We start from the raw sequence: 14,903 nt of genomic DNA, 5'->3' as shown, positions 1-14,903 counted from the left end.
TTTTCCCTACATGCTAACGTCACCACCCCCAGCACACACAGAAGGCAGGGACAGTGGTTCAGACTTTTCTGCACAGATTGTATTGATCTGGATATCCTGTGTCCAAGTGAACACAGCTTTTAAGAAGTTAAAGATGTGTTTGAGTTTGGACTCTATTCCATTCAATTTTAAAATATTTCTTGGCACAAATATAGCTTCAAGATCAGTTTTTCAGAGTTGGAGAAAAAGGAGGTATAGACTAGATATTCTGCCTTCAAGAACTATTTTTTTCAATATTTTGTTGTAATATGAATATCGTTCGATTTTCCTCCCTTGAAATCAAATATTTACCAACATGCTGATGCCAAACCAGTGTAAGACCCATAGGCTCTCACCCTACTTTACCCACTCAGGAGAAAACACACGAATACAGGAACTCCCAGGTTTAGTTATTTCACCTGGGACAACTCACTGTACATTACTAAACTTGAAGGATTGAAAAACTGAAACGCACAAACTTGTGAAACATAAATAGACAACACTACTAAAGAGATACTTGCTGCTGCATGAATAGATGAAAGAGTTACATAGAGTACTTTCTATTTTTCTCTGGATCTGAGGTCTCCTGCTGTCACCACTGACATTCACAGCCCACAGATTTTCAAATTACCTGGGAAATGAGAGCTCTTGTCCACTCACTTGCTTGTGATCGTTTTCATTGTCTAGTAGGAAATTCAGAGACAGCAGGTCATAAGAAGCAAATCAGATCTCACACATATCTACTCAGGAAACACATATACAACAGGGACCTTAATATTCTAATTGTAAGAACATAATTCTTTAGCAAAGATATTCTAGGACACTTAAGTCGTATGAGAATTAGACTGGACTGCTTCCAGACCCATCGAGGAAATTTGCTGATTGATCTGGTATCTCTCCCAACAGCCTTCGTTCTGAGTCTGTAGAAGCACTTAAAAATGTATTTTCCACAGAGATGCTAGAAAATGAGCTGAGTTATTTTCTAGAATTATTTCTATAGTGCTGCTTGGTCCCATCAGACTATGTGGTTGTTGATGGTTTAGAGGAATTTATACTTGAGACTAGAGTGATGGGTGAATTGTGAAAGCGTTAGCCGCTCAGTAGTGGCGGTCTCTTTGTGACCGCATGGACTATAGCCCACCAGGCTCCTCTCTGTCCATTGAATTCTCCACCCAAGAATACTAGAGTGGGTGCCATTCTCTTGTCCAGAGGATCTTCATGATACAGGGATTGAACCTGGGTCTCCTGCATTGCGGGCAGATTCTTTACCATCTGAGCCACCAGGGAAGCCCAGTGAAATCTATTAACCTTCAAATCAAAAAGAATCTTTGGTGCTACACAGAAACCATGACCATTTGAAGCTGGAGGAACTGCCAGAGCCCAGCCTTACTTCATGGAAACATCCAAGCAAGGCAATGGGACAGTTGTGTCTGTCTTGGTGTCAGATACCATCTTAGCTAAGACCTGCCAACATCGAGAAAAGGGAGACTGGGGCTGAGCGCAGTAAAACACATGATGGAAATCACCTCTCCTTATAAAGAGGCAAGTCTGTCATCACTTCTGGAGAGGCCACGAACATTGACAAAAATTTAACTCATTGCGGGGAACAACACACTGGCTCCAAACGAGTTCTGACAGACACCTCCTGTGGATTTCCAGCTGAGGTGGTTGAGAGTTGTCACAAGTGCTTTGTGTCAAATGCCTGATACTGGGGTCAGGGTGACAGAGACAAGCCCGGAGCCAAAAAATGAATGAGAGCTCCCTGACCCACCTGATGTCTGTACTTAAAACTCTACCACAGAGTCTCATCCAAATCACTGTCTACAGCGCTTCCAACAGGGATGACAAACCTCAGCACCGCAGAGGTGGGGAGTACGAAGCGTACAGAGTCTACCTGGGCATATAGGTGGAGTTCTATCACAAGAAAATACTCACTGGTTACATCCCGAGCATAAGACACATCCACGTCCTCAGGTGAGAAGATGGCATTGCTCCGATAAGGCCAGAAGGAGTCTGACAGGTCAGCAAGAACTGAGTAAGTCAGGTAGTGTTCATCTAGAGAGTCCTGTGGGACTCCATTCTCTATCATCTGTGGCAGCTGTCTGTTGAACCTGGTGGGGAGGGACGGCAAAAGACTAAGCCAAGACTTATCAGAAACTGTACAGTCCTATCTGGTTTTGATGGAATGTTTGAGTGGTGAAGCCAAGGGTCTGATCCATGACAGGGAGAAAACTCTGTTTTGTGTGTGAGACACAGCGTGGTTTTACAGGGGCAGAAGAGAGAAAAAGCAGTAGGTGCTCAGTGGTCTGACCAAATAACAGGCTGATGAACAGACAGATTTCTCTGTGATGGTACAGTCACGCCTCACATACAGGGACACGGAGTAGTGGCTTTCACACTTCCACTTACATGGCATTGACATTACTATGACACACATGCCAGCATGCTAACACCAAACATATAGCAGATATGCATCTCACTCTAGAAACCACACCTGATATAAAAATTGAGTGCAAAAAAATCACTCTGACTTAGTTCACCTGGGTCGACTGACTTGGGTTTGAAACTTGACCAGTAAATAAGAAATTGGAAACAATACAAGTACCACAGTGAAAGCAGAGAACATTATGAAAAAGAATAATAGTGGTGGGCAAAACTGACGACACAATATATTCAGCACTTTCTGTCTTTCCCCGCATCAGAGGTCTGCAGAGGTTATCACTGTACAGGAGCCCACAGATATTCAAAATTACCTCGGGGCCACAACCGCTGCTCCTTTCAGGTCATCGTGACCATTCTGGTTTTCTGCAAAGAAATTAACAGAAGAGTTATGTCAGGCAAATGCCTTTCCAAAACGCCCAATCCTGTGCCTATCTTCAGAATGTGGTAACAGGCTATTGAGACAGAAATAATCCAGGAGGCCCTAGAATGAGCCTCAGAAGAAGGCACTGGGTTTCCTTCTTGAGCCATTGGACAAATTTCCTTGATATGATATGTCATCGGCAGAGTATCCTGATCCCCAGTCTGTGCAAACAGCTAAATATATCCTTTTCCCCACAGTTCCTGGGGAACAACTTAATTATATCCTCAGCCTGCTATAATACTCAGGCTTTTTTCATCTGAAATGTTGTTTATTAATGGGATAAGTGATTTCACACTGAGATTAAATGGGAGTGGAATCCACACACCATCAAGTCAAATGAATCTCAAAGCTGCAAACAGAGGCCATTCATCAGGTTGGGAAGTTCCAGGGCCCTGTCTTCCCTCAGAGCTGCTGCTGCTGCTGCTAAGTCGCTTCAGTCGTGTCCGTCTGTGCGACCTCATAGACGGCAGACCACCAGGATCCCCCGTCGCTGGGATTCTCCAGGCAAGACACTGGAGGGGGTTGCCATTTCCTTCTCAATGCATGAAAGTGAAAAGTGAAAGTGAAGTCGCACAGTCGTGTCCCCATGGACTTCGCGACCCCATGGAGCCTACCAGGCTACTCCATCCATGGGATTTTCCAGGCAAGAGTACTGGAGTGGGTTCCCATTGCCTTTTCCGTTACCTCAGAGAAACATACCAAAAACTGACAGTGCGCATTACCTTCTGCTATCAGAAACTTCGAACAAGATAAGTCCAAGGAAAAGAGAGAGGCTATGGGTTGACAGACGTGAACGAAAGTCGTGACACCTCCAAAGAAATAAACAAGACTGCAAAAAGCCTTGGACAGGTGTAGGAACGCAGGGACATTACCCAGAAATGACAATTAAAGCATTTCCTGTGAGATAAGAGGTTCATTCAAAATTAGGAAGCCTTTGTACCTCCTGTGCCACAATTGCTAAGGTTCATGTGAGTCTGGCTGGACCACCTTGGGTAGAGTGGTTTACCCCAGGGACAACCATGACAGGGAACTTAGAAAAGTTCATTCATAGAATGTCTCATTTTAAATGCAACTATAGAGTCTGGTTCAAATCAGGCTTCAGTATGGAAGCATAGGGTCTATCAAACGGGATCATTCTCCCAGAGTAGACTAACAGATATATCGAAGACTACCTGGGAGACCAGTCGAAATTTCATCCTCTTCAGCATGAGAGCAACCACAGGCTCCATCCATGGCAGACTCCACATTCTCTTCATCAAATGCAAATTTTCCATCACTGGAAGGCTGGTTGCAGGCAGAACCTTCCTGGAGAGTGGAAGGTACTGAAACACATTCATCTTGGGATTGCTGGAACACCACCTTCTTTTCAACATCCAGCAAGTTCACGCTGTGTCAGGTGGAGAAGGGATGACAGAAAATTAAGAGGATTCGACCCCAAGCTATCTGGCTGGTTTTCATGACAGGCATTGAGTTTGCTCACAGAAAGCAAAAGAGCAGTCCCCTTAAGGAGGGAAGTAACTCCTCCTGATGTGGAGTGGAGTGTGGGTGCCATGGGGTAGGAGAGAGACAGCAGGTTCTCTGGGCACTGGGCACACAACCAGCGGTTGAAGGAGGAGATGGAATTTTCCCTACATGCTAACGTCACCACCCCCAGCACACACAGAAGGCAGGGACAGTGGTTCAGACTTTTCTGCACAGATTGTATTGATCTGGATATCCTGTGTCCAAGTGAACACAGCTTTTAAGAAGTTAAAGATGTGTTTGAGTTTGGACTCTATTCCATTCAATTTTAAAATATTTCTTGGCACAAATATAGCTTCAAGATCAGTTTTTCAGAGTTGGAGAAAAAGGAGGTATAGACTAGATATTCTGCCTTCAAGAACTATTTTTTTCAATATTTTGTTGTAATATGAATATCGTTCGATTTTCCTCCCTTGAAATCAAATATTTACCAACATGCTGATGCCAAACCAGTGTAAGACCCATAGGCTCTCACCCTACTTTACCCACTCAGGAGAAAACACACGAATACAGGAACTCCCAGGTTTAGTTATTTCACCTGGGACAACTCACTGTACATTACTAAACTTGAAGGATTGAAAAACTGAAACGCACAAACTTGTGAAACATAAATAGACAACACTACTAAAGAGATACTTGCTGCTGCATGAATAGATGAAAGAGTTACATAGAGTACTTTCTATTTTTCTCTGGATCTGAGGTCTCCTGCTGTCACCACTGACATTCACAGCCCACAGATTTTCAAATTACCTGGGAAATGAGAGCTCTTGTCCACTCACTTGCTTGTGATCGTTTTCATTGTCTAGTAGGAAATTCAGAGACAGCAGGTCATAAGAAGCAAATCAGATCTCACACATATCTACTCAGGAAACACATATACAACAGGGACCTTAATATTCTAATTGTAAGAACATAATTCTTTAGCAAAGATATTCTAGGACACTTAAGTCGTATGAGAATTAGACTGGACTGCTTCCAGACCCATCGAGGAAATTTGCTGATTGATCTGGTATCTCTCCCAACAGCCTTCGTTCTGAGTCTGTAGAAGCACTTAAAAATGTATTTTCCACAGAGATGCTAGAAAATGAGCTGAGTTATTTTCTAGAATTATTTCTATAGTGCTGCTTGGTCCCATCAGACTATGTGGTTGTTGATGGTTTAGAGGAATTTATACTTGAGACTAGAGTGATGGGTGAATTGTGAAAGCGTTAGCCGCTCAGTAGTGGCGGTCTCTTTGTGACCGCATGGACTATAGCCCACCAGGCTCCTCTCTGTCCATTGAATTCTCCACCCAAGAATACTAGAGTGGGTGCCATTCTCTTGTCCAGAGGATCTTCATGATACAGGGATTGAACCTGGGTCTCCTGCATTGCGGGCAGATTCTTTACCATCTGAGCCACCAGGGAAGCCCAGTGAAATCTATTAACCTTCAAATCAAAAAGAATCTTTGGTGCTACACAGAAACCATGACCATTTGAAGCTGGAGGAACTGCCAGAGCCCAGCCTTACTTCATGGAAACATCCAAGCAAGGCAATGGGACAGTTGTGTCTGTCTTGGTGTCAGATACCATCTTAGCTAAGACCTGCCAACATCGAGAAAAGGGAGACTGGGGCTGAGCGCAGTAAAACACATGATGGAAATCACCTCTCCTTATAAAGAGGCAAGTCTGTCATCACTTCTGGAGAGGCCACGAACATTGACAAAAATTTAACTCATTGCGGGGAACAACACACTGGCTCCAAACGAGTTCTGACAGACACCTCCTGTGGATTTCCAGCTGAGGTGGTTGAGAGTTGTCACAAGTGCTTTGTGTCAAATGCCTGATACTGGGGTCAGGGTGACAGAGACAAGCCCGGAGCCAAAAAATGAATGAGAGCTCCCTGACCCACCTGATGTCTGTACTTAAAACTCTACCACAGAGTCTCATCCAAATCACTGTCTACAGCGCTTCCAACAGGGATGACAAACCTCAGCACCGCAGAGGTGGGGAGTACGAAGCGTACAGAGTCTACCTGGGCATATAGGTGGAGTTCTATCACAAGAAAATACTCACTGGTTACATCCCGAGCATAAGACACATCCACGTCCTCAGGTGAGAAGATGGCATTGCTCCGATAAGGCCAGAAGGAGTCTGACAGGTCAGGAAGAACTGAGTAAGTCAGGTAGTGTTCATCTAGAGAGTCCTGTGGGACTCCATTCTCTATCATCTGTGGCAGCTGTCTGTTGAACCTGGTGGGGAGGGACGGCAAAAGACTAAGCCAAGACTTATCAGAAACTGTACAGTCCTATCTGGTTTTGATGGAATGTTTGAGTGGTGAAGCCAAGGGTCTGATCCATGACAGGGAGAAAACTCTGTTTTGTGTGTGAGACACAGCGTGGTTTTACAGGGGCAGAAGAGAGAAAAAGCAGTAGGTGCTCAGTGGTCTGACCAAATAACAGGCTGATGAACAGACAGATTTCTCTGTGATGGTACAGTCACGCCTCACATACAGGGACACGGAGTAGTGGCTTTCACACTTCCACTTACATGGCATTGACATTACTATGACACACATGCCAGCATGCTAACACCAAACATATAGCAGATATGCATCTCACTCTAGAAACCACACCTGATATAAAAATTGAGTGCAAAAAAATCACTCTGACTTAGTTCACCTGGGTCGACTGACTTGGGTTTGAAACTTGACCAGTAAATAAGAAATTGGAAACAATATAAGTACCACAGTGAAAGCAGAGAACATTATGAAAAAGAATAATAGTGGTGGGCAAAACTGACGACACAATATATTCAGCACTTTCTGTCTTTCCCCGCATCAGAGGTCTGCAGAGGTTATCACTGTACAGGAGCCCACAGATATTCAAAATTACCTCGGGGCCACAACCGCTGCTCCTTTCAGGTCATCGTGACCATTCTGGTTTTCTGCAAAGAAATTAACAGAAGAGTTATGTCAGGCAAATGCCTTTCCAAAACGCCCAATCCTGTGCCTATCTTCAGAATGTGGTAACAGGCTATTGAGACAGAAATAATCCAGGAGGCCCTAGAATGAGCCTCAGAAGAAGGCACTGGGTTTCCTTCTTGAGCCATTGGACAAATTTCCTTGATATGATATGTCATCGGCAGAGTATCCTGATCCCCAGTCTGTGCAAACAGCTAAATATATCCTTTTCCCCACAGTTCCTGGGGAACAACTTAATTATATCCTCAGCCTGCTATAATACTCAGGCTTTTTTCATCTGAAATGTTGTTTATTAATGGGATAAGTGATTTCACACTGAGATTAAATGGGAGTGGAATCCACACACCATCAAGTCAAATGAATCTCAAAGCTGCAAACAGAGGCCATTCATCAGGTTGGGAAGTTCCAGGGCCCTGTCTTCCCTCAGAGCTGCTGCTGCTGCTGCTAAGTCGCTTCAGTCGTGTCCGTCTGTGCGACCTCATAGACGGCAGACCACCAGGATCCCCCGTCGCTGGGATTCTCCAGGCAAGACACTGGAGGGGGTTGCCATTTCCTTCTCAATGCATGAAAGTGAAAAGTGAAAGTGAAGTCGCACAGTCGTGTCCCCATGGACTTCGCGACCCCATGGAGCCTACCAGGCTACTCCATCCATGGGATTTTCCAGGCAAGAGTACTGGAGTGGGTTCCCATTGCCTTTTCCGTTACCTCAGAGAAACATACCAAAAACTGACAGTGCGCATTACCTTCTGCTATCAGAAACTTCGAACAAGATAAGTCCAAGGAAAAGAGAGAGGCTATGGGTTGACAGACGTGAACGAAAGTCGTGACACCTCCAAAGAAATAAACAAGACTGCAAAAAGCCTTGGACAGGTGTAGGAACGCAGGGACATTACCCAGAAATGACAATTAAAGCATTTCCTGTGAGATAAGAGGTTCATTCAAAATTAGGAAGCCTTTGTACCTCCTGTGCCACAATTGCTAAGGTTCATGTGAGTCTGGCTGGACCACCTTGGGTAGAGTGGTTTACCCCAGGGACAACCATGACAGGGAACTTAGAAAAGTTCATTCATAGAATGTCTCATTTTAAATGCAACTATAGAGTCTGGTTCAAATCAGGCTTCAGTATGGAAGCATAGGGTCTATCAAACGGGATCATTCTCCCAGAGTAGACTAACAGATATATCGAAGACTACCTGGGAGACCAGTCGAAATTTCATCCTCTTCAGCATGAGAGCAACCACAGGCTCCATCCATGGCAGACTCCACATTCTCTTCATCAAATGCAAATTTTCCATCACTGGAAGGCTGGTTGCAGGCAGAACCTTCCTGGAGAGTGGAAGGTACTGAAACACATTCATCTTGGGATTGCTGGAACACCACCTTCTTTTCAACATCCAGCAAGTTCACGCTGTGTCAGGTGGAGAAGGGATGACAGAAAATTAAGAGGATTCGACCCCAAGCTATCTGGCTGGTTTTCATGACAGGCATTGAGTTTGCTCACAGAAAGCAAAAGAGCAGTCCCCTTAAGGAGGGAAGTAACTCCTCCTGATGTGGAGTGGAGTGTGGGTGCCATGGGGTAGGAGAGAGACAGCAGGTTCTCTGGGCACTGGGCACACAACCAGCGGTTGAAGGAGGAGATGGAATTTTCCCTACATGCTAACGTCACCACCCCCAGCACACACAGAAGGCAGGGACAGTGGTTCAGACTTTTCTGCACAGATTGTATTGATCTGGATATCCTGTGTCCAAGTGAACACAGCTTTTAAGAAGTTAAAGATGTGTTTGAGTTTGGACTCTATTCCATTCAATTTTAAAATATTTCTTGGCACAAATATAGCTTCAAGATCAGTTTTTCAGAGTTGGAGAAAAAGGAGGTATAGACTAGATATTCTGCCTTCAAGAACTATTTTTTTCAATATTTTGTTGTAATATGAATATCGTTCGATTTTCCTCCCTTGAAATCAAATATTTACCAACATGCTGATGCCAAACCAGTGTAAGACCCATAGGCTCTCACCCTACTTTACCCACTCAGGAGAAAACACACGAATACAGGAACTCCCAGGTTTAGTTATTTCACCTGGGACAACTCACTGTACATTACTAAACTTGAAGGATTGAAAAACTGAAACGCACAAACTTGTGAAACATAAATAGACAACACTACTAAAGAGATACTTGCTGCTGCATGAATAGATGAAAGAGTTACATAGAGTACTTTCTATTTTTCTCTGGATCTGAGGTCTCCTGCTGTCACCACTGACATTCACAGCCCACAGATTTTCAAATTACCTGGGAAATGAGAGCTCTTGTCCACTCACTTGCTTGTGATCGTTTTCAATGTCTAGTAGGAAATTCAGAGACAGCAGGTCATAAGAAGCAAATCAGATCTCACACATATCTACTCAGGAAACACATATACAACAGGGACCTTAATATTCTAATTGTAAGAACATAATTCTTTAGCAAAGATATTCTAGGACACTTAAGTCGTATGAGAATTAGACTGGACTGCTTCCAGACCCATCGAGGAAATTTGCTGATTGATCTGGTATCTCTCCCAACAGCCTTCGTTCTGAGTCTGTAGAAGCACTTAAAAATGTATTTTCCACAGAGATGCTAGAAAATGAGCTGAGTTATTTTCTAGAATTATTTCTATAGTGCTGCTTGGTCCCATCAGACTATGTGGTTGTTGATGGTTTAGAGGAATTTATACTTGAGACTAGAGTGATGGGTGAATTGTGAAAGCGTTAGCCGCTCAGTAGTGGCGGTCTCTTTGTGACCGCATGGACTATAGCCCACCAGGCTCCTCTCTGTCCATTGAATTCTCCACCCAAGAATACTAGAGTGGGTGCCATTCTCTTGTCCAGAGGATCTTCATGATACAGGGATTGAACCTGGGTCTCCTGCATTGCGGGCAGATTCTTTACCATCTGAGCCACCAGGGAAGCCCAGTGAAATCTATTAACCTTCAAATCAAAAAGAATCTTTGGTGCTACACAGAAACCATGACCATTTGAAGCTGGAGGAACTGCCAGAGCCCAGCCTTACTTCATGGAAACATCCAAGCAAGGCAATGGGACAGTTGTGTCTGTCTTGGTGTCAGATACCATCTTAGCTAAGACCTGCCAACATCGAGAAAAGGGAGACTGGGGCTGAGCGCAGTAAAACACATGATGGAAATCACCTCTCCTTATAAAGAGGCAAGTCTGTCATCACTTCTGGAGAGGCCACGAACATTGACAAAAATTTAACTCATTGCGGGGAACAACACACTGGCTCCAAACGAGTTCTGACAGACACCTCCTGTGGATTTCCAGCTGAGGTGGTTGAGAGTTGTCACAAGTGCTTTGTGTCAAATGCCTGATACTGGGGTCAGGGTGACAGAGACAAGCCCGGAGCCAAAAAATGAATGAGAGCTCCCTGACCCACCTGATGTCTGTACTTAAAACTCTACCACAGAGTCTCATCCAAATCACTGTCTACAGCGCTTCCAACAGGGATGACAAACCTCAGCACCGCAGAGGTGGGGAGTACGAAGCGTACAGAGTCTACCTGGGCATATAGGTGGAGTTCTATCACAAGAAAATACTCACTGGTTACATCCCGAGCATAAGACACATCCACGTCCTCAGGTGAGAAGATGGCATTGCTCCGATAAGGCCAGAAGGAGTCTGACAGGTCAGGAAGAACTGAGTAAGTCAGGTAGTGTTCATCTAGAGAGTCCTGTGGGACTCCATTCTCTATCATCTGTGGCAGCTGTCTGTTGAACCTGGTGGGGAGGGACGGCAAAAGACTAAGCCAAGACTTATCAGAAACTGTACAGTCCTATCTGGTTTTGATGGAATGTTTGAGTGGTGAAGCCAAGGGTCTGATCCATGACAGGGAGAAAACTCTGTTTTGTGTGTGAGACACAGCGTGGTTTTACAGGGGCAGAAGAGAGAAAAAGCAGTAGGTGCTCAGTGGTCTGACCAAATAACAGGCTGATGAACAGACAGATTTCTCTGTGATGGTACAGTCACGCCTCACATACAGGGACACGGAGTAGTGGCTTTCACACTTCCACTTACATGGCATTGACATTACTATGACACACATGCCAGCATGCTAACACCAAACATATAGCAGATATGCATCTCACTCTAGAAACCACACCTGATATAAAAATTGAGTGCAAAAAAATCACTCTGACTTAGTTCACCTGGGTCGACTGACTTGGGTTTGAAACTTGACCAGTAAATAAGAAATTGGAAACAATATAAGTACCACAGTGAAAGCAGAGAACATTATGAAAAAGAATAATAGTGGTGGGCAAAACTGACGACACAATATATTCAGCACTTTCTGTCTTTCCCCGCATCAGAGGTCTGCAGAGGTTATCACTGTACAGGAGCCCACAGATATTCAAAATTACCTCGGGGCCACAACCGCTGCTCCTTTCAGGTCATCGTGACCATTCTGGTTTTCTGCAAAGAAATTAACAGAAGAGTTATGTCAGGCAAATGCCTTTCCAAAACGCCCAATCCTGTGCCTATCTTCAGAATGTGGTAACAGGCTATTGAGACAGAAATAATCCAGGAGGCCCTAGAATGAGCCTCAGAAGAAGGCACTGGGTTTCCTTCTTGAGCCATTGGACAAATTTCCTTGATATGATATGTCATCGGCAGAGTATCCTGATCCCCAGTCTGTGCAAACAGCTAAATATATCCTTTTCCCCACAGTTCCTGGGGAACAACTTAATTATATCCTCAGCCTGCTATAATACTCAGGCTTTTTTCATCTGAAATGTTGTTTATTAATGGGATAAGTGATTTCACACTGAGATTAAATGGGAGTGGAATCCACACACCATCAAGTCAAATGAATCTCAAAGCTGCAAACAGAGGCCATTCATCAGGTTGGGAAGTTCCAGGGCCCTGTCTTCCCTCAGAGCTGCTGCTGCTGCTGCTAAGTCGCTTCAGTCGTGTCCGTCTGTGCGACCTCATAGACGGCAGACCACCAGGATCCCCCGTCGCTGGGATTCTCCAGGCAAGACACTGGAGGGGGTTGCCATTTCCTTCTCAATGCATGAAAGTGAAAAGTGAAAGTGAAGTCGCACAGTCGTGTCCCCATGGACTTCGCGACCCCATGGAGCCTACCAGGCTACTCCATCCATGGGATTTTCCAGGCAAGAGTACTGGAGTGGGTTCCCATTGCCTTTTCCGTTACCTCAGAGAAACATACCAAAAAATGACAGTGCGCATTACCTTCTGCTATCAGAAACTTCGAACAAGATAAGTCCAAGGAAAAGAGAGAGGCTATGGGTTGACAGACGTGAACGAAAGTCGTGACATCTCCAAAGAAATAAACAAGACTGCAAAAAGCCTTGGACAGGTGTAGGAACGCAGGGACATTACCCAGAAATGACAATTAAAGCATTTCCTGTGAGATAAGAGGTTCATTCAAAATTAGGAAGCCTTTGTACCTCCTGTGCCACAATTGCTAAGGTTCATGTGAGTCTGGCTGGACCACCTTGGGTAGAGTGGTTTACCCCAGGGACAACCATGACAGGGAACTTAGAAAAGTTCATTCATAGAATGTCTCATTTTAAATGCAACTATAGAGTCTGGTTCAAATCAGGCTTCAGTATGGAAGCATAGGGTCTATCAAACGGGATCATTCTCCCAGAGTAGACTAACAGATATATCGAAGACTACCTGGGAGACCAGTCGAAATTTCATCCTCTTCAGCATGAGAGCAACCACAGGCTCCATCCATGGCAGACTCCACATTCTCTTCATCAAATGCAAATTTTCCATCACTGGAAGGCTGGTTGCAGGCAGAACCTTCCTGGAGAGTGGAAGGTACTGAAACACATTCATCTTGGGATTGCTGGAACACCACCTTCTTTTCAACATCCAGCAAGTTCACGCTGTGTCAGGTGGAGAAGGGATGACAGAAAATTAAGAGGATTCGACCCCAAGCTATCTGGCTGGTTTTCATGACAGGCATTGAGTTTGCTCACAGAAAGCAAAAGGGCAGTCCCCTTAAGGAGGGAAGTAACTCCTCCTGATGTGGAGTGGAGTGTGGGTGCCATGGGGTAGGAGAGAGACAGCAGGTTCTCTGGGCACTGGGCACACAACCAGCGGTTGAAGGAGGAGATGGAATTTTCCCTACATGCTAACGTCACCACCCCCAGCACACACAGAAGGCAGGGACAGTGGTTCAGACTTTTCTGCACAGATTGTATTGATCTGGATATCCTGTGTCCAAGTGAACACAGCTTTTAAGAAGTTAAAGATGTGTTTGAGTTTGGACTCTATTCCATTCAATTTTAAAATATTTCTTGGCACAAATATAGCTTCAAGATCAGTTTTTCAGAGTTGGAGAAAAAGGAGGTATAGACTAGATATTCTGCCTTCAAGAACTATTTTTTTCAATATTTTGTTGTAATATGAATATCGTTCGATTTTCCTCCCTTGAAATCAAATATTTACCAACATGCTGATGCCAAACCAGTGTAAGACCCATAGGCTCTCACCCTACTTTAACCACTCAGGAGAAAACACACGAATACAGGAATTCCCAGGTTTAGTTATTTCACCTGGGACAACTCACTGTACATTACTAAACTTGAAGGATTGAAAAACTGAAACGCACAAACTTGTGAAACATAAATAGACAACACTACTAAAGAGACACTTGCTGCTGCATGAATAGATGAGAGAGTTACATAGAGTACTTTCTATTTTTCTCTGGATCTGAGGTCTCCTGCTGTCACCACTGACATTCACAGCCCACAGATTTTCAAATTACCTGGGAAATGAGAGCTCTTGTCCACTCACTTGCTTGTGATCGTTTTCATTGTCTAGTAGGAAATTCAGAGACAGCAGGTCATGAGAAGCAAATCAGATCTCACACATATCTACTCAGGAAACACATATACAACAGGGACCTTAATATTCTAATTGCAAGAACATAATTCTTTAGCAAAGATATTCTAGGACACTTAAGTCGTATGAGAATTAGACTGGACTGCTTCCAGACCCATCGAGGAAATTTGCTGCTTGATCTGGTATCTCTCCCAACAGCCTTCGTTCTGAGTCTGTAGAAGCACTTAAAAATGTATTTTCCACAGAGATGCTAGAAAATGAGCTGAGTTATTTTCTAGAATTATTTCTATAGTGCTGCTTGGTCCCATCAGACTATGTGGTTGTTGATGGTTTAGAGGAATTTATACTTGAGACTAGAGTGATGGGTGAATTGTGAAAGCGTTAGCCGCTCAGTAGTGGCGGTCTCTTTGTGACCGCATGGACTATAGCCCACCAGGCTCCTCTCTGTCCATTGAATTCTCCACCCAAGAATACTAGAGTGGGTGCCATTCTCTTGTCCAGAGGATCTTCATGATACAGGGATTGAACCTGGGTCTCCTGCATTGCGGGCAGATTCTTTACCATCTGAGCCACCAGGGAAGCCCAGTGAAATCTATTAACCTTCAAATCAAAAAGAATCTTTGGTGCTACACAGAAACCATGACCATTTGAAGCTGGAGGAACTGCCA

The 14,903-nt window shown here is 44.3% G+C and overlaps 1 protein-coding gene across 1 annotated transcript in view; it reads right to left on the bottom strand.

Moving 5' to 3' along the window:
* LOC145504747 (NBPF family member NBPF20-like) overlaps positions 1 to 14,903 on the bottom strand; it is a 532,650-nt gene that overhangs the window by 295,401 nt on the left and 222,346 nt on the right. Inside the window, exons 58-70 of the mRNA XM_081486053.1 lie at positions 14,159 to 14,210; positions 13,060 to 13,274; positions 11,778 to 11,829; positions 10,960 to 11,135; positions 9,656 to 9,707; positions 8,557 to 8,771; positions 7,275 to 7,326; positions 6,457 to 6,632; positions 5,153 to 5,204; positions 4,054 to 4,268; positions 2,772 to 2,823; positions 1,954 to 2,129; positions 650 to 701 (exon numbers count right to left, since the gene is read on the bottom strand). Coding sequence (XP_081342179.1) covers positions 650 to 701; positions 1,954 to 2,129; positions 2,772 to 2,823; positions 4,054 to 4,268; positions 5,153 to 5,204; positions 6,457 to 6,632; positions 7,275 to 7,326; positions 8,557 to 8,771; positions 9,656 to 9,707; positions 10,960 to 11,135; positions 11,778 to 11,829; positions 13,060 to 13,274; positions 14,159 to 14,210 — 1,537 coding nt within the window. The remainder of the gene's footprint in view (positions 1 to 649; positions 702 to 1,953; positions 2,130 to 2,771; positions 2,824 to 4,053; positions 4,269 to 5,152; positions 5,205 to 6,456; positions 6,633 to 7,274; positions 7,327 to 8,556; positions 8,772 to 9,655; positions 9,708 to 10,959; positions 11,136 to 11,777; positions 11,830 to 13,059; positions 13,275 to 14,158; positions 14,211 to 14,903) is intronic.

The sequence above is a fragment of the Giraffa tippelskirchi genome, chromosome 5 (genome assembly GCF_054371585.1).
Source record: "Giraffa tippelskirchi isolate mGirTip1 chromosome 5, T2T-mGirTip1v1.2.pri, whole genome shotgun sequence".
In the NCBI taxonomy this organism is placed as follows: domain Eukaryota; kingdom Metazoa; phylum Chordata; class Mammalia; order Artiodactyla; family Giraffidae; genus Giraffa; species Giraffa tippelskirchi.
The sequence above is the reverse complement of the archived record's forward strand: the minus strand, read 5'-3'. Positions and strand labels throughout refer to the sequence as shown.